General features: G+C 36.7%; 1 protein-coding gene across 2 annotated transcripts in view; it reads right to left on the bottom strand.

Moving 5' to 3' along the window:
• Positions 1–22,438, bottom strand: part of Efna5 (ephrin A5) — a 277,162-nt gene that overhangs the window by 48,542 nt on the left and 206,182 nt on the right. For both annotated transcript variants that reach the window (XM_046460222.2, XM_046460221.2), the window contains exon 3: positions 269–561. In XM_046460222.2, the coding sequence (XP_046316178.1) occupies positions 269–561 (293 nt within the window). The remainder of the gene's footprint in view (positions 1–268; positions 562–22,438) is intronic.

Genomic DNA, 22,438 nt, shown 5'->3' with positions numbered 1-22,438 from the left:
CTGGCCATTTTCATTTAAAAGAAATACAAGTCAGCAGAGGTTCACTGAATAGGCTGACACGCAATTTCATAGGGGAAGAGGCGCTGTGTCTTTAATCTAATTTGTGCTCTCAATTCCCTGCTAACGTATCTAGGGATCATGATGTATGCATTTACAAGGAGACATCTGTAATGCAGAGTCCAGCTCTGCAATTCTCTGCAACATGGGTAAAAAATTAGTCTGGATTCTTGCAGCCGCCCTACAACATGATAAATCTCTATATACTCACAGATGTAGAAATATTCTCGGCCTGGCCTGAATTCAAATCCTAGAGAAAAGGGAGTGAAGAGCTGGAATTTTTCAGAGAACTTCAGTGGTCCATTTGGAGAGTGAGGCCGGTTACATTCCCATCTCTTGAAGCCTTTGGAAGTGTGGTCACAGGCACTGTACCCATCAAAGTTGACCATGTAGAGGACATAGCGCTCAGTCTTATCTTCTGGGACTGAGTCCTCATAGTGAGGGCAGAAAACATCCAGGTAGTCATTGATACAGACGTCAATGTGGTAATCACCCCTCTGGAATCTGTTGGAAGAAGAAGAAAATGAAGAAATAATTCATGGTGGAAGGGGTTTCTGGTGTAAATTAGTGGTTGCACTCTTTAATAATTCTAGAGCTAAAGGATTTAGTCTAATAAGCTCTTAATGAACACTATTATGATTTTGGAAATGGTTTGAAATATTGCAGTTCTAAATCCAAGCAACAATAAGCCATTTACAGATGAATTCCACTGTTTCTTTCAAAATACCCTAAAAAAGAAGTGCTTACTTTTATTCTAATTATTACATTAAACATCATTCTTTCAAAAATGAATTTTGATTTGTTTTTCATTTATCCTTAAAATCATACACATTGAAGAAAAGTTTTCATACGTTTAAGATAGTTTCACAATAAACATTTCTGAATATATAAATAAGCAAATTACAGAACAATAAATTACTGAATTGTTTCAATTATAAATGAGGTCATTTTCAATTTCCTATGCAAATGTAGAGAATTAGAGCTATTAAACTGCTAGAATTAGAATCATAAAATGTAAAAGTTAAAAAATTCCTGAAGCAATATCTTCATTTTAGAGGAAAATAAAAACCTAAGGCATAAACATGAAGCAGAGAATATTTGAGCTAGACCTACAGAATTAAAACTTTGGATCCCAGTTCAGTATTCTTAGTTCTGCTTAGGTCACCAACTCATTTTATCTCATCACTCATGTTCTTTTCCATTATTAAGAAAGTTGAAACCATCTACATAAATGACTTTTCCCCTGTTTCTTTTGATTTTATAAGTCACATTCTAGGGTTGGACTAGTAAGCTGTGAAAGTCACAAGCCAGGTGACAATAACAAAACCATGGCAAATTCATCCTAAAATACTCAAAATGCATGTGCACACATACATACACACACCATAAGCGTTGAAAATACCACATTTTTTGCTTTAATTCTTACAAATATTTGCCTATTTAATATCTTTCCCTATAAGTTAAAAATATTTTACAGGACCCAGTGACGTATAAAACAGGAATTGTGATGGATACAACTTTCTCAGTCTGAAATTGTGGTGAAAAAGCCTATTAGACTCCTTTGTTTTTAGCAAGTGAGGAAATTCTTCCCTGAGCCCTTGGAAAGGTTCATCATAAAACGCTGTTACTGCTGAAATATGACACTCATAAAGCCATATAATCTTCAAGTCGGACAGTCTCAGCATGAACACTTTCCAGTGATGGTGAGCTTCTGTATTCCATTTTTGGACCTCTCTAAATGTTAGAAAGTCTCTTCTTATATTGAGCATAAATCTGCTTCTGTGTAATTTCTACCTAGTGATCCTACTTCTGCTGCCTGGAATTACAGCGAACAAATCTAATTCCTCTTCCACAAGGTAGTCCATAAAACATTTGGAGATGTCAGCTATGTCTCTCTATATCCTCGTTTCACCAGACATGAAAATCCTGATTCCTCTGGTTATCTCTGGTGTAGTTCCCAAACTCCTTTCTAGTTTGTTGACCCTCTCAGGCCCTCCAGTTTCCCAATGTGTTCTCTTAAAATGTAGGACCTAAACACAACAAGGCCCTCTGAGCGCTTGGGACCAATGTTCACCTCAGTAGAAATACACCACTCTTGTTCTGGATGCTAAATATTTACCACAAAGCTGCAAATCCCTTCCGAGAGACACTGTTGTAAAATAATGGAGGCACCACTCATTTTGAGTGAGTCGATATAGATTTAAGGACTGGATCTGCTGTTGGTTGAATGGAAGAGTCATACATCATCCTGAGCCTCAGTTTCCTTATAGATAAGTTAGATAACAATGAGAAGGTTCTTGCCAGCCTCACATGTCTGCTTTAAGTCACAGCCCAGAAAACTAATAAGAAGCAAATGTGTGTTGATTGATAACATGAGAAAGAAGGAAAGATTATCAGGATCTTCACTTTTCAGTTAGAGGATCCCAAAACAACCATTTAAAAAAAAAAACTAAAATACTCAAGTATTTATTTCTTTATATTTACAATGATCATGGGTTCACTTTTTCTTTATTGCTAATAGACAATGAATGATTTGTCAAGATGCAAGGGAAGACTGTGTTGCCTTTAAAAGATTTTTGAACATCAAGGTAACATCACTGCCAAAGTACAAAGAAAAGACACTGCAATGTTCAGATGAAAGGGTGCTGGGATGTGAATCATCAGCACTCAGAGTAGCCTGGCAGTTTTGGAGGACAGCCAGACAAGAACGACAGCAGAAGGCAATGCCCAGATGCACTTTATATTATTATATTATTATTACAGATTTTAAAGACATTCAAGGGGGAAGTTTTTTGTTTTGTTTTTTTTCTTTCCCTAAGTGTCACTCATTTTACCTTCTACTAGCATTTGGCACTGCTCAAAAGTGAAAATAAAAATTAAAACTGCCATTACCCAGACGCTTTCTGTTACTCTTTTATTCTATAATTTCTTTAGTCTATAATTCCTTTATTCCACAAGTTAAAAACATTGGCACTGTTTTTTTGACAACGCAATTTTAACTCCTTATTCCAACTTTTATTACTATCAATGTTGCTAAAATTTTTATAAAGCAGACTGTGGGACTGAAGGGCCACTCTAGGTTGGATTGACCAGTAATCCCTTCCAGTGACATTTTACTTTGTGTGAAAGGTTAACTAAACTACTGTGGTGTTATTTTAGACCTGTAATTCACCCTAGCGATTATTATTTCTGACCCTCTATCCAAAGACAAAGAAAAGATGATGATTTATCATGGAATCAATTTACATTTCTGTTTCAGATCTTTAATTTGCATAAATTAGTTTACTAATGCAAATTTGAAAGAATGGACAATAAAGGTCTAAAAACAATGACAAGCTGGAGCTCATAAAAGGCATCTGTACAACATACTTAAGTATAATCCAAAGACAAGTTTGGGATTATATATTCTAATACTATACCAAATGGCCTTCTTCAGGTACAAAGTGGTGCTGCACCATTCTTTCCTGACCTTCTTTGAAGGGCATAGAAGCATGACTAACATTACTGAGTGCTTATTATGTTACATTCATTATTTCAATTTAATCTTTACCACTGTCCCACAGAAAACACACTATTACTACATTTTTTCAAAGATGAGGAAACTGAGATCAAGAGGTCAATGTTACACAACTAGCAAAATAGTGGAGGCAGAATACAGACCAAAGCAGTCTGACCTCAGAAATAAAGCTCCTGTCTATTCCATTTGGTGAAAGATTAAACTCTAATGTCAAGTCCTGAGATCTACTCTGTATTTCTCCAAAGGGACAATTCTCATTCTCAGTGAGGTTTTAGTTCTGTTTACAGATTCAACAAATATTTGCTGTATCCAGGATCTATATGTGCTTTACATATGTTATCCAAAATCCTCAAAACAACCCTAATGGGTTATTATCCTTAGTCTCATTTTACCAGTGATAAAATGTCATTGAGAGAGGATGTTATCTTCTCATTTCAATATTTTTCACAGCGAATAACTCAGAACAAAGTTAAAATCTGAACTCAGTCCTTAGAGATTCTAAAGCATATTCCTAATCACAATGTGCTCCTAACCATGATGGCTCCAGAGATCCACCAGTTGTAGAAATTCCCCTTGTAAGATGGAGCCCGCAAGAGTATATGGGTGCCATCAGGTTACCTTAGGTTTATGCTGATCTTTCAGGACAACCCAGACGCAAGGTGAACCAGCCGTACTCTCTTCCCCACCAGGTTGGGGTGCCAAAAGCTACAGGGTGCCTCAACATGTAGAATGAGCTCAGATGACAAAGTTAGCTCCTGAGTCAAGCATTCACACCATTTCAGTCTTTCAGAATAAAGTGTTGTTGGGCTCAGCAGCCATTCACATAAAGAGATTTTTTTTTTTTCATCAGGAAACAGCTTTCATAAGCTTTAGCTCATGTTGAAAGAGTAAATTCACATCTAGAAAAAAAATGATTCTGCATGCCAGTATTTACCAATGCCATGGATAGCACAGACCTTGCTATTACACATTTGTAAATCTCTTGGATATTTTCTTGTAAATGTCTACTCTCTCCTCCTTTTCCTTAATTTCATCTTTTGTGTCTGTGCTTCTCTACCTCTGTGAGATTGCAGTGTATGTGTGTGTGTGTATATTCTATATATATATATATATATATATATATATATATATATATATATATATATTCTATATATATATATATATATATATATATATATATATATATATATATCTGTTCAGCAATAAGGCAACAATAATTGCAATACACTCTACTAAATTAACACATTGGTTCACAATGTAAAATTTGCACTGTTGCCACACTTAGAAAAGTGACTGTGTTTCAGTCAAACAATTACTGCCCTGACTGTTCTCACAATGCATAAGTCTCAAGAGCCAGGAAACATCTTGCCTGTACAGAATGTAGTCCCTGTTCTTCACTGGATTGCATGGCTGCTCAGGTCAATGGTCCATACAACATAATATTTATATATATTATGAATGGCAAGAATACATTTTACACATTTATCAAAATTTTGCAGTGACTGGTTGAGAATGTCAACGATATTATAAAAGGATCATTTTGCTTAGTTAAGAAGAGGAAAATTCAGCCTGGTAACTAGTCTTTTGTAATCATCTTAAATGCCAAAAATGAATCATGCACTTCACAGTAATTCTTGATCATCCAGAGGCCACCTGAAAGACTAGATAAAAAGCACATTTAAAAAATATATTTTTAATTTGTACAATATAATTATATATAATAGTGGGATTTGTCATTACATATTTGTATATGCGCATGAGCATAGTTTCATTCCCCAGTATATTTTAGGGACTACTGATGGCAAAAGTAACAATTTAAGCTGGGATTGGAACTGAAAAGTGAATTTGTGTCAGTGTTTGCCTGATGACTTTCCATCATATTGCTAAATACAATTTTGATTATCAATTTAAAGCCACTGTTAATACCTCTCCCTTTAATTAACCTGTGTGATGGAGGTGAATCATGACTTGAATGTCAGAATCAAATGAAATAAAGGCAACAAGAAATGACAAATTGTCTTTTCAGTTGGTTATCAACAGTGTGCCCCAACTTCCTTCTGAGATAAGTACCAAATCATCATTTCATGACATTAGTTAGCCTGAATCAAAGAGACTTTGTCCTCCTATTTTATTTTCAACCTTGGGTCCCTGAAAAAAAAAAGGAACATCTAGTTCTTGAATGGTCTAGGTCTGTCATCAGCCCCAAGTAGAAGTTCTGAACTTCCTCATACTGTCCTTGGTTCCTCTTGGGTAGGAAAAATAGAAATCACCTAGCTTTCTTTCTCAATGACTCCTTTTTTTCATGACTCTTTTTTTTACTTCCTCCTCTCCCACATGCTCCTGTGTTGTGGGTATTGACAGCTGGGGAGGATGAACAGAAGGACACAGGAGCCTGCCAGAGGAGCAGCATCATAAGCCTCTTCTGAGTTCATCTTTAGCCACTTTCTCCTGAGGTTTCACCTCTCATTCCATTCTCATTTACTAAAACCAAAGTACTTTTCATTTTTTGTATCTGGAAAAGGAAGGGTGATGATGTGTATTTAAATGTTTTAAATTGGCCTTTAGCATATGTTGCTGGCAGAGCAAAGAACCTGCTTCCAAGGAAATATGTACTAAGGTATTTTATCAAGCAGCTCCTGAGTGAAGTTTCCTCCCTCCATAAATATAGAAACAACATGACTGAAAGGAGACAGTGTTAATAGAAGTTAGGAAGCTGTGAGGCACTTTTATCCCCCTTCATGTAATATTTTAAACGATTCAATCATGAAAATGTTATTACTCACCAACTTCATAGTTGATTATTACATTTTAAATGTATTTTAATCTGTCAAAGAGGTGATTGTTTTAATATTCCTATTTGAAGAGAATTCCAATGTCATTTCTTTAATTACAAGGCAACTTAATGTATTACATTCTGAAATTGAAATGTAAAAGAAGGATATGATTTATGGTCAAAGATTAAGCAAATTTATCAGCTTAGGTTTCCTCCCAAATTTTAAACTAAATCTAGAGTTAATAAATCTTGGCAGTGCTGTCTTTCAATTCTACTGTTATTGATTTAAAGGCTAATTTCAGAATAAGAAGTCTCTTTTTAACCACAAGAATTTCTTATTTGTCCAGAAAGGTCTTAACAGGCCCTATAACTGACAAGGGGATTTGGTTTATAAACATGTGTTTGTAAGATGGGCAGGACAGCAGCCTCTGTTGCAGAGCACACTTCTTCTTGTCTCCTTCTGTTCTTCCTTTCAGCACAGAATGCAAGCCTTATGGCTCTCCTATCCTAAATCTGAAGATGCTCTTTTTGTTTTCCTGCAGAGGTTAAAACATGAAATACAAATAGTAAACCTAACTTGGGGTAGAAAAATAGTATTCACATCACTCAGGACTGAACAAATATTTGTTTGGCTCTTTTTAAATTTTCTTCCCTCTCATGGGCTGAAACATGCCTGTCTTTGATATATGTTGGTAATCAACTTTCACTTTCCACTCTGAAAGACGCAGAAGCATGGACAATTTCACTATAAGCAGTCCAGTTGTTGAGGGTAGAGGAGATAGTACATGAAGAACAAGACACATAATCTCAGTCAGTCCAATCCAACTCTTCTGGGCTCTAGAATATGCCAATAACAACTAATGTTCCTACAGAAGTGAAGATTTAAAAACAAAAACAAAATTCCCCCCCCCCAAAAAAAAATAACTGCTTAAGGTGGCATTTCAGAGATGTGTCCTGCTTATTCTTTTGCAGCTGAAATGCAATACGCTATACCACATATTTTTTCATCCAATGAAGCGTAAGATACTGACAAAACATTTTGCAATCCAAATCTGGGTGCTCAGTTTATCTATTAATGAAAATTTCAACAGAGTTCTTATCTTCACATATGTTGGTAATTATAAATTCTACAGTATAAGAGTTTTGCCTTGAATTCAGGAACTGTTGGTAATAAGACATAATTTTCTTGGCCAGAATTCATTAGTACATTAATACACTAACCTATCTGTCACTTTTTCTCTCTCTGTGTGTGTGTGTGCGTGCACGTGTGTATTATGCGTGTGAACTTTCAAAGTGGTTTTAAAATCCCACAATTAATACTAATCACCCATATCAAATAAATGAATAATATTCTCAAATAGCTTGTGCTGTTGCTTTTCTAATACAAGTTACATCAGTCTGACTGAGTTTAAGAAAATTTATTTCACAGGATAACACCTGTTTCAAATACAAGTCCCACAATATGTTCTCTCATCCAGTGTTTTAACTCATTTGGAGTTTGTTTTATTAGTTTGACAGAAGACTTCCCAAGGAAACAAAGCATTAAATTGGCAGAGCCTAAACAAGACTTTCCTTCAGGAAGGGACTGGGAGATCTGGGTGACAGTCTAATTGCTTCTAAGCCCCCAAAGAGGCCTGGGGCAGCGAGTGAGAGTGTGTCAACATCAACAGCCAAGTCAGCCAAAGAATTAAGCAGGCAGAGTTCTCACAGATCCAGTGCATCGCAGGGCACTCCAAATAGGATTCAAATGGGGATTTGAAACAAAAAAAAAAGAATTAACGTCTGGCAATCAGTATAGTCCTAACAGAAGTCATTCCCACAATGCAAAACAGGCTCCTTCACCACTTCAGCTAGTCTGGAGATCCCGGAAAAAAGATGCACACGATACCGATACCCTAAGTTATCTAGAGTTTTCCATCCCCTCAAGCACATGGCACAGAACACCTGCCACATAAATAGATCCAGCAAAAGCAGATGCTGAAAATCCTGGAACAGGTTATCCAGCTACTGTTCCTGAGAGAACAGGATTGAACAAACTGATTCTGTTCAGGGGATGTGGGAGTCAAACAAACAAATAAGCCACCTGCCAGAATACTCACTTCCATGTAGCCCTTTTGCCTCCTGGAGGGATGAAGTTACTCAGAAGAATTTCAGGCCATTCTTAGTTTCAAAAATAATAACAAAAGAGAAATAAGAAATCTTCACTTTATTAGCCAACTCAAGAAGTAGTTTTTGGAAAATAATGATTTAATAGTTCTTAAGTACATGGTGTGCCAACAATGAAATAAATATTTTTTAAGCACTAACAATAACTTATTGGAATCATTACTAAGTCTCAGATTCGGCCTTGATTTTCCAATAATTGTGATAACCAAGACCTATAGGGTAAGGAATTAATTTCTATTATTTTCTAAAAGAAAATATGACAAGACAAAAGAAAAGAAATAGATATCGTTTATGTTTTTTAAAAAATGTTTGACTTTCTCTAGGCAAGGGGAAAATATAGATTTTTGGTAATGCTAGGAAATAATAAGACTAATAGTAATATTTCATCCAAAGCATGAGGATGTAAAGCAGAATGTTGCTGCTTCTATGCAGGTTGGCAGTAAAAACTAGTTACTTTCATTTGGACCCTTGTAAGCAGCTGGATGCAAACCTGGGACTAGGAATGAGAGTATGAGATTGAAAAAAGAGAGCTGGAGTAACTACACATTAGACACCATTCTACAAAAAGTATTGAATTCATTCCACCTAAATATGTAGATTTAGAAGAAAACTTGGACTGGCATGCAGATCTCTTTTTCATATATCAATCTCCTTGAAGAAAGTGCTGGTTTTTACTTGTCTCACGATTCTCAGCACTTAACACAATATCTGCACCTAGTAGTGATTTAATAGATGTCCAAAGAAGGGAAATTGTAGGTGAAGGATCTTAGGCACAAGGCTTAACAACAGGAAAACTGTGCAAAGTGTCCAATAAACTTCGGTAGTCAGGGGCCCAGTATTAATTCTTGAGAGGAGTTAAATAACATGATAAACAAAGGTCAAGATCAGGAAACAAAATAATGGAAGACTGCAAAAAGGAAAATGATAATCAGGACTGTTGTTCAAGCAATACTAGAAAATTATGCCTAGCCGAGTAGACAACTTAAGCACCTAAGGCAGAATGAAAGTTTCTCTCTTGTCATTAAGTCCTCTATTCAATTACCATTTATCGGGGTAATTAAACACTGGAAAGTGATGCCAGGCTAATTGTTAGATTATGATAATTACATGTCTTTGCTATGCTACAGCTGATCAAAATAAGATGTGGTCCCGTGCACTTAGCTAAAGCTGCTCTGTAATCGTCAGAATTTCGTAGAGCGCTAGGCCATTTATTACTAATTCATTACAAATCAGGCAGAGAGGCTTATTATTTGTAATGCTCCTTTTTCCCCCACACAGTCTCCTGGAACAAGACTCCCAAAAGGTTAGGCACAGACTGCTGCCTCTCATTGGCCCATTTCCATCCCAATTACACAGCTGAGCAGCATTAGGTGCCTCTATTTGAGAGGGTTCATCAGACTGCTTCACAAAATCCTGCAACCGCCTATCACATTGGCAGGAACACCCAAGACTCTCTTTCAGTCTCTGCCAACCACTGTTCTGCTCTGAGTTGTGTCCCGGCAACCGTGAGTTGGCAATCCAGAGATCTTTGGGTTCTGAGGCTCCCTTCTGCTCAGGTCAGGCCCAGACCAGGCTGGGATATGCCCAGGGGTTTGCTCCCATTAGCAGACTTTCTGTGGAATACAGACTGTACTCCTCCCTCCAGACATCCAGTCTCTGTTCCTCCAGTCAAGGTCAGGAGAAGAAACCGACTTTCTCAGGAACCAGCCAGCATCACTGCAAAGCTACCAAGAGCAATTCCAATCTTTGTAGAGAAAGAGTAGAATGACTCCATTGTCCTTGAGCTCCACAAGGCCAGAGTCCCTGACATATATGAGGGCTAGAAACCTTTCCTTCCATCTCTCTGCTACATACTCCATGACATTATTAGTGGGTAGGAAGGTAAACAGGTAAATAACATTCTTCCTTTTGTTTTATCCTGGGACTTCTTAAGCTCTCCTCTGTAACCATTATAACACATTCAGGAAACACAGAGCATCAGATCAAAAATTGAGCAACTTACTACAAAGTTCATTGTCACAGTATGTTCTCTATTTTTTTCCTCCTAGTATTTATGCAGTACTATAGACTGAATGTTTGTGTTCCTCCCCCCAGTTCCCATGCTGAAGCCCAACTCCCTGTATGATTATATTTAGAGATAGGGTCTTTAAAAGAGGGCATAAGGACAGAACCCTGATCCAATAGCATTAGTGTCCTTTTAAGGAGAGATGCCAGACAGCTGCTCTCTGCATGTTGTGCAAGGACCCAGTGAGAAGGTGGGCATCTGCAAGCCAGGAGGAGAGCCCTCACCAGGCACCAGCTTCTGGTAAATCTGATCTGGAACTTTTAGCTTCCAGAACTTTGAGAAAATACATTTCTGTTATTTAAGCCCACCAGCCTATGGTAGTTTGTTATGGCAGCCTGAGCAGGCTAATATTGGCAGTTTAAAATTAAATTAATGGTATTGTTGGTGGGGGGGTTCAATTATAATACTGCCAGTGAGTTTATAGATATAAAAAAAATCAATGAAAAACAACTAAGTGAAAATGGCCAGAAAGGAAGAAAAAAAGAGGGAAAGGGAAAAAAAGCAGAGCCAAGTCACTCACTAGTATCTGCACATGGGAGACGCTATCCATTTGCTGTTCTGAGCAAATGGCTGGTCTAAGGGGAGAAGACACATTATTTTCCTAAGTAGGGGTAGTTTCACCTCTGAAATTAACTCATGGCACTGCAAAAACGACTGTATTATCACCTGGCAACTGTGTTATCTCACTGTTTCAGCAAGGCTTTCGCCCAGAGATAGAATGAAGGGTGTTAGAGAAAAGTCACATACTCCATTTTACCCTTCCTTGACCCTGGAAATTAAAACAGAATATGCCACCACCCTTAAAAAAAATCATAGAAAGTGTGTTCTAGGAACAAAACAAACCACAGGATACCTTTGTTAACACCAGAACATTTGAAACTGCCATTTTATGCACACATTTACTGGTGGCCTGTGGCTTAAGACTGGGGATTTGGGGAGCTGAGAACTGCAGTTCATCACATAAAAATGGTTTTGCACTACTTAGTATTATTATTTCCTCCCCACACTCATTAAAAGGATATTCATTCATACAGCTGGATCCTCTATTTACTTTCATAGCCTGGACCACAGAAAGATATATACAAGAATAATGCAATCATAAAAAATAAGAAACTAATTGCTCTGTCCCAAGGAAACATAGGGGGAGAAAGAAATAAACGATTCACCGTTTATTTCTTAGAAATAAATCTAAGCACTTTAGGGGAGTCTCAAGTGCTATAATATCTCTACCTACTTACATGCTTGTCTGTCTCAATGACAGAGAATATGGGTGTTGTTTTTCTCCTTCTGCTTTCGTCTTAATAAACTCTACTTTCAAAATGTCTACCTTGAAAAGAACTATAGTTCAAAGCAAATGCACATGACCTGCCTCTTGAACTTTCAGAATTTTTGGTATTGCTGCAAGATCTGAATGAGCCACTTGTGTGGACCATGAAGTTTCAGAGGGATGGTTAATGCCAAGCACAAACATGATGAAATAAGAGAGTGATAATGGGCACTCCATGCCGGGTGACAAGTCAGCACTGTGAGCTTTGAGAAGACAGGGTCACAACTGGCTTTCTTCAACACTCAGCAGTACAAACCCAGATCCCAAAGTTTCATGATGTGCACATTAACATTTTATTGCTATTCAAACTGTTCTTTCTGTTCAGAGAGAAAAGAGAACATGAGCTATTACTGGTCACACACTCAGCATTGATGAGCTGGGTCAAAAAACAACAAAGGGGTTTATGAAACCTGTGGGAGATATTAAATCAGTCTGGGATTTAGCACAGATTCCATGCTAAATCTATATCCAATGTGAGGAAAAACGTGGCTGTATCTCATTGCTCAATATATTTACAGAAAAGGGCAATTTCACTTGCTGATGTTTTAATTCAACATCTGGGTACCTACCTTGTGGATGCCAAATATTTAATTAAAGTCATAACCCATTTTGTATGCTAAAAGGAACTTGCACATTTTGTCCATTCCACAAATATATAAAGTATGCCTTTCAACCCTATCTCTGGGGAGTAAGGTATGGGCAAACAGGGAACACACCTGGGTATGCTCTCAGATTTTCTAACTTGGATATTTATAATTGAGAAGAGGTCACAATAGGCGAGACCAAAGAGCAGCCACCCAAGGATTAAAGAATCCAGTCATTAACTTAAAGGTCTAAGTCAAGGTCACTAGAAGTGCTGGTTTCTTTGGTTTTATAAATCTGACTGGGGAATGTAACATGTGGCACTCACTGGCCAGGTGGATAGCCTAAAAACACAGTCTATGTGGCTGATGAAGAGGAGCACCCACTGTTGGTGCTATGGAGCCTGCTCTGAAGCATGCACTGATATCCAAGGCTGTAGGAAGGGAAGAAGGTGCTCTACCTACAGAAACACCTTTTCTTCTGTTGATGAAGGCGTCTAGAGTTGTTTGCCACCATATAATTGGAACATGATCTGTAACTTAAAATATACCTCCACTTAGGGCTTTGAATTCTAAGTTACAAATTATTCCAACACACTAAAGGAAGTGAACAGAAAATTAGGAGTTATAGAAAGTGGCTTTTTTCGTTTGTTTTCTTTTAGTGTAAATATGAGTTTCTGGCATAAAAGCTGAAAAAATATACTTACATATGCATAGAACTTCCTGGTAGAGCATTAAATTTAGTTTTGTTTATTTTTAAAATGAGGGTGGTGGCTTTGAGATATAATAAATATCTCTAACTATGTCAGAGATGTTTGGAAATATATGGCAACATGAAATACTGCTATTCTTTGACAATTAGGACTTTTACAAATTCATATCACACATGAGAAAATTGTGTTGGTTCTAATGACTAGAGAAATTTATAGGACAACTCAAAATTCAACACGTCACTCCTGCTTTTCTTAATGGTAAATTGCAACCCAGCATCTTTGAGCATTAACTGATTAAAAATGGAATTCTCAGCGCTATATTTATAGCTCAGTGTTTATGTATGCTATCAAATCTATGGATTCCTCTAACATGCAACTTTCAAATATTCAGTTGTCACTGAACAGTTACAACTAAGTTACTAGCCTCAAGAGAAACAAAATTCTAACTCAACACTTCTTTAAAACACCAGGTTATTAGCCTTTGTATTCCCAGACACTACCCATGTTTATTAGTCCTAACCTACAGTAATTACAAATGCATATAGCATGCATGACATAAGCCTGTAAAGAGAGGGCCTGCTTATTTTCCCTTGATGCTCAACAATAATTACACTGAAAACCCTACTTCTGTATCTAGACTAGAGAGAGACATAATAGCAGAAGAAATTGTGAGACATCATTTCATCCAGCTGTTTGCTTTCAAGACTGTTAATTATCTAGTCTCTTTTTTTGAAAATCTCCAGTGAAAATTTCAGTCTTAAATAGTAGCTCTTCCCAGGACCTACAGATATCACTCAAAATTCAATTCATAAGGAAATTCTCTTTTCAAGGGCATCCAGGTTTCCACTGTGCTTCAGAGTATCCCACTCACCCCTACCCAATAAGAAGATTTGAGAGAAAAGTGGAGAGAATTTAGCTCATGTTTTCCTAGGAAAGTCAAGCGGATGGTATTATCGACTGTCTACTGCATTAGCAATTTCCAACTGAATTACAAACGGTTTCCCTGCATCATATTGCTATTGTTCGATACCATTTTCATTGCCTTAATGAAACAAAGCTATGTAATATAACCATAAAGTACTGATTACAGTTAACTGTAATGGAAAAGAGCTAAGGAAAGACCTATTTTTAAAATATGCGAAGAAAAAGATACGAAATGCTGATACTTAGCAGACACTGTTTTTTTTTTTTCTTTTACTTTTTTCTCTTTTTGGCTTCCTGGATTGGGATCAAAACAACGCTGACAAATTAATTCTTTCTCTTCCAACAATACAGATGGTATTTCCCCTAAGATAGAATTTCTAGGAGATTTCTCAAAGAGTAAAAGTTCCCCAGGTTCTAAAAAAAGCCCTGAATTTTACATGTGTCTTTAAAAGTGTCTACTTCAAATCAGAGTATTTGCCTAATCTCATGAAAGAGGATATCCAAAATTTTTCCTGGGGTACAGGTTTCTCTCTGCCTGTAGGTGAGTACTTTGGAGAAGTGCCATCGTGAAACCATTAGTGCACTACTTATTGCCCTATATTAAATCAACCAGCAACACAAATGATCAGGGTTGCTGTGCTGGGCTGGAGGCTGCACAAATCCATGGCTGAGGTTTCTGCCTTTTAGCAAAGGCAATGAAGATTATTTGGCAGCTCCTTATGTACCCAGCTCCTTTCCCATAAATAGAAGCAGCAAACAAAGAGTTGGAAGCAATAGGCAAAAGAGATAGAGAAAATTCTTGGGTGTCCCAAGATATATTATGGGGAGAGACTGTAGTGCCAGGCACTTGTGACATTCTTGCTAGAGCTATTGTACCCCCATCCGCAACAAATAACTGAGTATAATTGGAGTAATGGAGAACAGAGCACATTGTAACCACTCCCCAAGCATTTCTTAAAGTGAGCTGGTGACAGTTAATGAAACTACTGTACAATGCCGTGGTGGCAGATGATCTGTGACTACCCTGGTTCTAGATACTTACACATTTAACATCTGAAAAATCCTCCCTGCTATTTCCTCAGAGGATATGGTATAAATGTAGAGTATGCTGGAAATGCCTGAATGTCAAGATCAGAGAGTAGTTTCGCCAAGACAAACTCTGGTCTCAGAACAAACTCTCTGGGGATCTTTGCAAGTGTTCATATTTCTATGAGAAACACTGAGGATAGCATCGTCCATGTGGACACACTGTATTTAATACATCGATCTGATGACAGTGGCTCAATGCAGTCTCCTCAATGCTCAATTTACTAGCATTTTCTCATTTTTTGCACCCCAGAAAAAAAAAGCTAAAAATAAATCAGGGTGCTATCTGTTAGACCTTTTTCAATAATGTCTATTACTTGAAAGAGAACACACATTTATCTCTTCCTATTAGAGTGCTAATTTATGCAAGTTCATTTGCCTTTTGTGTCTATTGATTGGATTCTTGTTGTCTCATCCTCTGTACTCCATTAGAATCCTCGCTGACTTAACAATAATGCAAAACCCAGACAAAATATGTACAGCTTTTATACGCTTTTGCATCTACAGCCTATTTAAAAGTTTGCATAAGCAAGACAGTATAAGTAGAAATTATGGTCTACACGAGAAAGCATTTCACTTCATCACATCAGAAAGAAAATTTGAGAGAAGATGAGAATACTTAATGGTTGAACTTCTCTTTTCAGTTTTAAATAGTCACGTCTGAACATTTGAAAAGAATCCTGTGCTTCAGGCATGCTGAAATTAAAATAGAAGCACAATTTGAGTTTACAGATTATAAAACCAGTAAGCACAGCTGCTAAATGCAGGACAGGAATGGCCCTCCTTTTCCAAATCCATTTGTGTAAGACAGTCAAACATAGAAGCAAAATTTCTTTTACTGTGAAAACTGGAAGAAAACAAAGCTCACCCGAGAAGAACATTTCTCAGACACTGTTTGTATATATTTGCGTCTAGTCTCAAATAATTCTCAATTCATTGAGAATCTACCTACCTGCCTGCTAACTACTTACCTACCTTTAGATAAACTCTGGTATCTACATATCTAGTATCTATGTAGACAGAGATATGGATATAGATATATCCTAACATATTTTTCAATATTAATTAGTCCAAATGCTTTCTCTTTAGGAGTTCAAACAAAGAAGTCTAATTTTACTCTTAGAATAATGATAAAAAACTTATTAAATAAGTAATAGAAAAACTGTTGATCATAGGACAAGAGATTACAAAAGTTCAAATTTGAAATGTGATTTTAAACTCCAAAGAATATTTTAACCTTGTTTGTGCAGAGCTCACATGTGCTCTTTTGAAGAGCTAATAACTACTTCTTCTTGTTTTAACTTCACTAATTTATCCATGTCCAAAAAGGAAGAAGCGAAATGTGAAAGTATAGTATGAATCTGGTCTCATCCTCCTCCTGGTGATTTCTGGAAGCACGGATCCTACAGTGGAGAAATCACAAGATGTTCATGAGTCCATGAAAAGAGAGGCTTTTTTGGCTTATTGAGCATTCTGAAATTGCTCTGAGCAGTGATGTCTGACAGAGGCAGAGGGACTCCTGGCAGGTGTGGAGGTCAGCCACCCAGACCTCTCTAAGGATGGTTGCAAATAGCACAAGATGTCCAGGAACTTTAATAGGCATCCTCTGAACCACTTGGGAGGTGTCAACAATAAAAAGTAGAAATCAGAGCGGAAAGGAAATTTCATCTTTAATCCTTCTTGTGGCACCTGGCTTTTTTAGCACATATGGTATGCAAAGTTTGCTAATGTCTGGAGGTCATCGAGAAAACAGAGTTGATCAAAGATATTTCAACTTTATAGATATCTATCTGATAACTGAGAAGAAAAAACTATCTTATTGGTTGTGGTGGGCAGCACAGAAAAATGGGTCCATAGAAGGGGATAGACAGCCATCTGCCTTCCTTCTAATGTGGATTCTGCTACTACTAATTGTGTAACATTGGCATGTATGTTACTTCTCTGAACCTCAGTTTTCTCATCTGTAACATCAGAATAACAATGATGCCTCATTCCTAAGATTCCTGTTAAGGTTAAGTAATAAATGAACAGATGAAAACTAAAAGTAAAGCACTTGACAAATAGTGCTCAATAAATACTAATACAAGGTGAGAGGAATATATACAATTAGATTATTCACATAACTCAAAAAATTGACCACCAAAAGCAAAGAAATTTTAATATTTTTGAAAACTATCTTGAGATTCTCAAAGAACTTTAGAAACAAAAATTTCTAAATTGTGACATATTTTGAGTAGGTTGAATATAATTATAACAAATATTTGTGAAATAAGAAAAACAGACTTTTTATTTTTTAGTTGTAGATGGACACATTCCTTTATTTAATTTTCTTAATTTTTATGTGGTGCTGAGGATTGAATACAATGCATCACATGTGCTAAGCAAGCACTCTACCACTGAACCAGAACCCCAGCCCCAGGAAAATTGACTTAAAAAATTATATATATATATATATATATATATATATATATATATATATAGTAGTTGGACACAATACCTTTATTTTATTTATTTGTTTTTATGTGGTGCTGAGGATCGAACCTAGGACCTCATGTGGGCTAGGTGAGCACTCTACCACTGAGCCACAATCCCAACCCCAGAAAAATTGACTTTTATAGGAGTTTTTTAGAATAGGGAGAAGATGCTGATTCTTTCAAAGGTTTTCCTGTGCACACATGAGGACAGTTCAGTTACTTTATCAAAGTGTTGTACATGTAGATATACAGAGGAAGGGTGGACCATTGCCTATGTGGTATGTTTTCTGGGACAGAAAGGTCATCTTTAAACAGAAATAGGTTCCCAAAAGTGAACATTAGTCTTTAAATATGTGTGAAGTGTTATTCTCTTTGGGAGGGAAATCATACTTGCCAGCTAATGCATTAACATATTTTCATTTCTCTGACCCATTAATACCTGTCACCTAGCAGAATTAAAAGCCCTGAGAGAGTACTGAACACGGTGGGTAAATTTTGATGAGAAAGAACCCTGGGAAACTAGACACTGGACAGAATGATGGACGTGCAGGTTGAGACAGAGCATCACTGAGCCTTCTCAGTTCTACTGAGGTTGGCTTATCAGACCATCTTCACAATTGGATTAGAATAAATATTTCTCTACAGGAAGAGCTGTTTTAACTTAATCTTGAAAATTACACTTCACTTGAGCAATATGATATTTGATAGACCTTCCATCCTTTCTTAATTTGATTGACTTTTCACATATTTACATCCTGTTTTTCTTCATTCTTTAATTAATTCATTCAAGACAAGTATATTGATCACTTCCTATGGCCCAGACACTGTATTTGAAGGTTAAGAAACAAAAATGAACCAAAACATAGTCCTGCCCTAGAGGAACTGACAATCTAGGACTGTGGGGGTAGGGGAATCACACGAATAAATCCTGCCATAAAATGTGGTACATGTTGTAAGAGAAATTTATCTCAAGTACTGTGGAAAGCAGGTAACAGCAACAAACTTTCAGAGAGTTCTGGATGACTTCACAGAGGAGCCACATCTTAGAGGATGGACAGAATCATTTGAGGAGAAGGGGAGGAGTGGGCGTCCAGGCAAAGTTACATGATCAGAAGCTTGAAGCAAGGAGTTTGCTGAGAGAGAAAATGAGGCCTCAAAGGAGTGTTAAAACTTTAACTTGAAAAAGGAGTTTGACAGGCAACGAAGAACCAGTGAAGATTTTTGAGAAGGTAGAGGACATGACCGGATTTGTATGGCAACATGATCCTTCTTTTAGCCCTGGAGAAGATAAACTGGATGGAGAGAAAGCCTAAAACAAGAAGATCATTAAGGAGTCTATTGCAACAGACCAGGCAAACAAACACAGGTCTCACAGGCTTCAGCTGAGGCCTCCCTATTCCCCGGCACCTGCCAATAACCAATCCAGTAGTGCATCCATTCTGTAGCTATTTGTAGAGGCCCTATGGAATGCATACTTAGCACTGTGGAAAGCTACAAATCAGGTTAGCCACAAACTCTTTCCTTCTTCACGTGATTGTCTAGACATGAAGAGGGCTTAACGTGGGCATTTGTAGAATTAAAGAAAAGGAGATGAACAAGAGAAAGGTTATACCCAGGCAGAAACATCAGAGAGGGTTAAAAATAATCCCCATCATTTGTTCATTATTTTACAGTTCTTACATATCACCATGTGTCACAGGGTATTGTGCAGCGGCTGAAGGAACCGTGACTGTGAAGTTTAAAAACCTGGGTTTAAATACTGTCTGCCTTTTAAATTTGGGCAAACCACTTAATCTTTGTGTCTCACCTTTTAAATAAATAAATGAAAAACTAGGTGTCCCAAAGGTTCTATGATGCCATTTTTGTTTAACACAAGGAACACACAGAATTATCAGCACAGGCTTTGTGACTGAATTGTCCCTAGTTCTGCAAAATACACATAGCACTACTGACTAGAAGCTACAAAAGAATCTGCAGTTACCGTTTATCACACCGTTTTATCCCTCCACCTGCTCTCAGCTCTACTGAGGGCCAAAGCAGCACAACAGGAAACAGCAAATATAATGATGAGAAAAATCAGTGAAGTCACCATTTAATAATTTCCCTCAAGTATATTCTCACCTGTTTCCTAGCATCTCATAATATCTCAAGTCCTTGAGGAGCTTTCCAGGTTCCAACAACTCCAAAAAGGAATATAAATATGTAAGGTACACTCAATCAAAATTATTTTACACCTGTTCTCTTCTACTAAAAATGATAGGAAAGAATCTGCACTATCCTCTCTGGACAAATAAAACTTTTTCTCTTCCAAATCCTTTGGAAGGTAATTAGATGCCTTAAGTACAAGGGTAATTTAAGATTTTTGTCCATCTCCAAAACGTTGACAATATGTGAAACAGATGGAGGTCATTTCTTTTATTCCTCTAACTTTTCCTTTTGGCTCTGAGGAACGGCACAGTGACATGAATGTTTTGCTGTTATGTGTGGTAGACAGACCAGAAGGTCCCAAAGGTGAGGCAAATCATACCCTTTGAAATGCTGTGTTATTTTTGTCAATAAATTCGGATTAACTATGACAGAAAGCCTTGAAATACTTCACATGCCTCAACTTCTGCATTAGGAGGAAGGTGGAGAATGATGGCAGAGGGGCGGGGATATGCTAAACTGATTATTATTATGATTATGATGATGATTATTATTATTATTTTGGTGATCATTTCAATTCACTGAAATAAAATGGCTTTCCTAGCACCATGGGCCTGCTCTGTGACTCATTTAGAATTCTAGAAGCAAAAGGGCTTTTTGTTGTTGTTGTTTTTAACCTATCTAGATAGTTTTCTAGGAAGTTACTAACAGGAACCAAGATTTAAATCAAATCACAGTCTACAGTTATAAAATGCCTTCTGCAACTTTCCCTCTCTGGTCTTCTTTTTACAGTATTTTGGTTGCCTAAATTTTTTCTCTGCCTGATGGCTTTAAGTGTGTTTGATGTTATAATTCATACATAATAACATTTGTGAGAGTCTAATGCCTGAAAGTGTTACTCAGTAAGTCAAATATTTTTTCTACTTTTGCTCCAAAAATTTTGCCTCTAATTGTTAAGAGCATGAAACACTGAGCAATTAGAGGGCTAAGGGTGAAAGCCAGGGCATTGGATATATGTGGTTCATCTACTAAATGCTCCAACAAAGTAGTCATTATTTCACATCAACTGGACTCTGTTTTGTAAGAGACACTGGGTTGTTTGGAATTCTAAAATTATACATATAGTATTGCTGAGGTCAATCAGAGACCACTCAAACCAGTATGGATATGCATTATGCTTATATGAAGTAATATTTTAAAAGTCACCACACTTTACCATTTGTGCCATTCCTTAAAAGAAAATGGATAAATCTAGAGGCTTTTCATTTTCTTTAGATAAGCACAAGAAACTGAGTGCTGCTTGGCCTTAGCATTTGATCCCTGAAGGTTAATCCCTTGGGAGGTCAGAGAGCATTCTTCACACTATCCTAGAGCACCACACTCTATTCTATAGCATAAAAGCTGAGGGTCTTACCAAGATAGAAAATGTTAAATATAGTTTATTAGACTATCAAAAGTTTATAACATCACTTTACTATTCCTTGGTATTCATCAATAAACCCCCATTGATCTCTACAGGAATCTTAATGTAGCCTCTTGTACAGTAATACCTATGTGCTCAAGCTTCAAAGATCCATTTATTTCACATGTGTAATTTGCCCACTTATTCCTGCTGAGATAATACTCCCAGTTTAATTGCCCATGGAGCAACTGGATAAATCAGCTATGTTGGTTTGTATTAGCTGTCTACACGTATGTGTAAAGAAAAACAAAAAAGCAAGATTGTTCAAGTTATACACTGCAAAGATTAGAATAATTTTTTTTTGCTATGAAACTGAAAAATGGACCCAACAGATATCCCTAGATATTGCAAAATGAAAAAAAAAAAAAGTTTAAATACACTTGGAGATGCCAACTATTTCATTGTTTCAGAGGCAGAGAATAAATAATCTTACATTGATTTATAAATGTAGATTTATTTATGCACAAAGAAAGAATAAATGTGTGTAAATAGATAAATGAATGGATGAATAAATGAATGAACAAAATCACAGAAAAAAAATTACCCAAGCCTGAACCCACTGTAGAAATGTCAGACTTATAAAGCTGACATTTACTCATAGGAATTCAAGCCTATTGTCACTTGATGATCAACACTATATTGAAAGAAAAGTTACTGTATGTAAAGCAAATTATTATTTCCTATATGTTAAACCTTTAAACAGTCATTTCTAATTGATCTTTCCATTAAAGCCATTAGCCAAATATAAGTCATAGGCCACACTTGGGAGAATGCATACACACAAAGGCCTAACTTAAAAACAAAATTAATACTTTAGTGGAAATCTTAGTCCTTCAAAGAAGTGGAAAGAGGTGCTTGCTTGGATTCTTCCTTTTTTCTTCTTTTAAAAAAAATTGGTATGAATGCTGTATTCTCACCAAAGAATACAAATCCCTATATTGTTTTAAATAAATCTCTATTTGATCTTCTGGTTTCCTCCTAAAGACACTTTATTGCTAAATGATAATATACTATTATAGTGGTTACTGATCTATATGGCATATATTTAACTATAAACCCTGGAACACAGTCACATTCTAGACTGAGTTCTAAAACTGGTAGAATGTTGAGATAGAAGCATGTGAAGGCTATTGAGCATAGCAGATATG

This window comes from Marmota monax, unplaced genomic scaffold, assembly GCF_021218885.2.
Source record: "Marmota monax isolate L192 unplaced genomic scaffold, Marmota_monax_Labrador192_F-V1.1 WCK01_AAM20220418_F8-fsc00006, whole genome shotgun sequence".
In the NCBI taxonomy this organism is placed as follows: domain Eukaryota; kingdom Metazoa; phylum Chordata; class Mammalia; order Rodentia; family Sciuridae; genus Marmota; species Marmota monax.
Note: the sequence above shows the minus strand (reverse complement) of the source record. Positions and strands in the feature narration are given on the sequence as shown.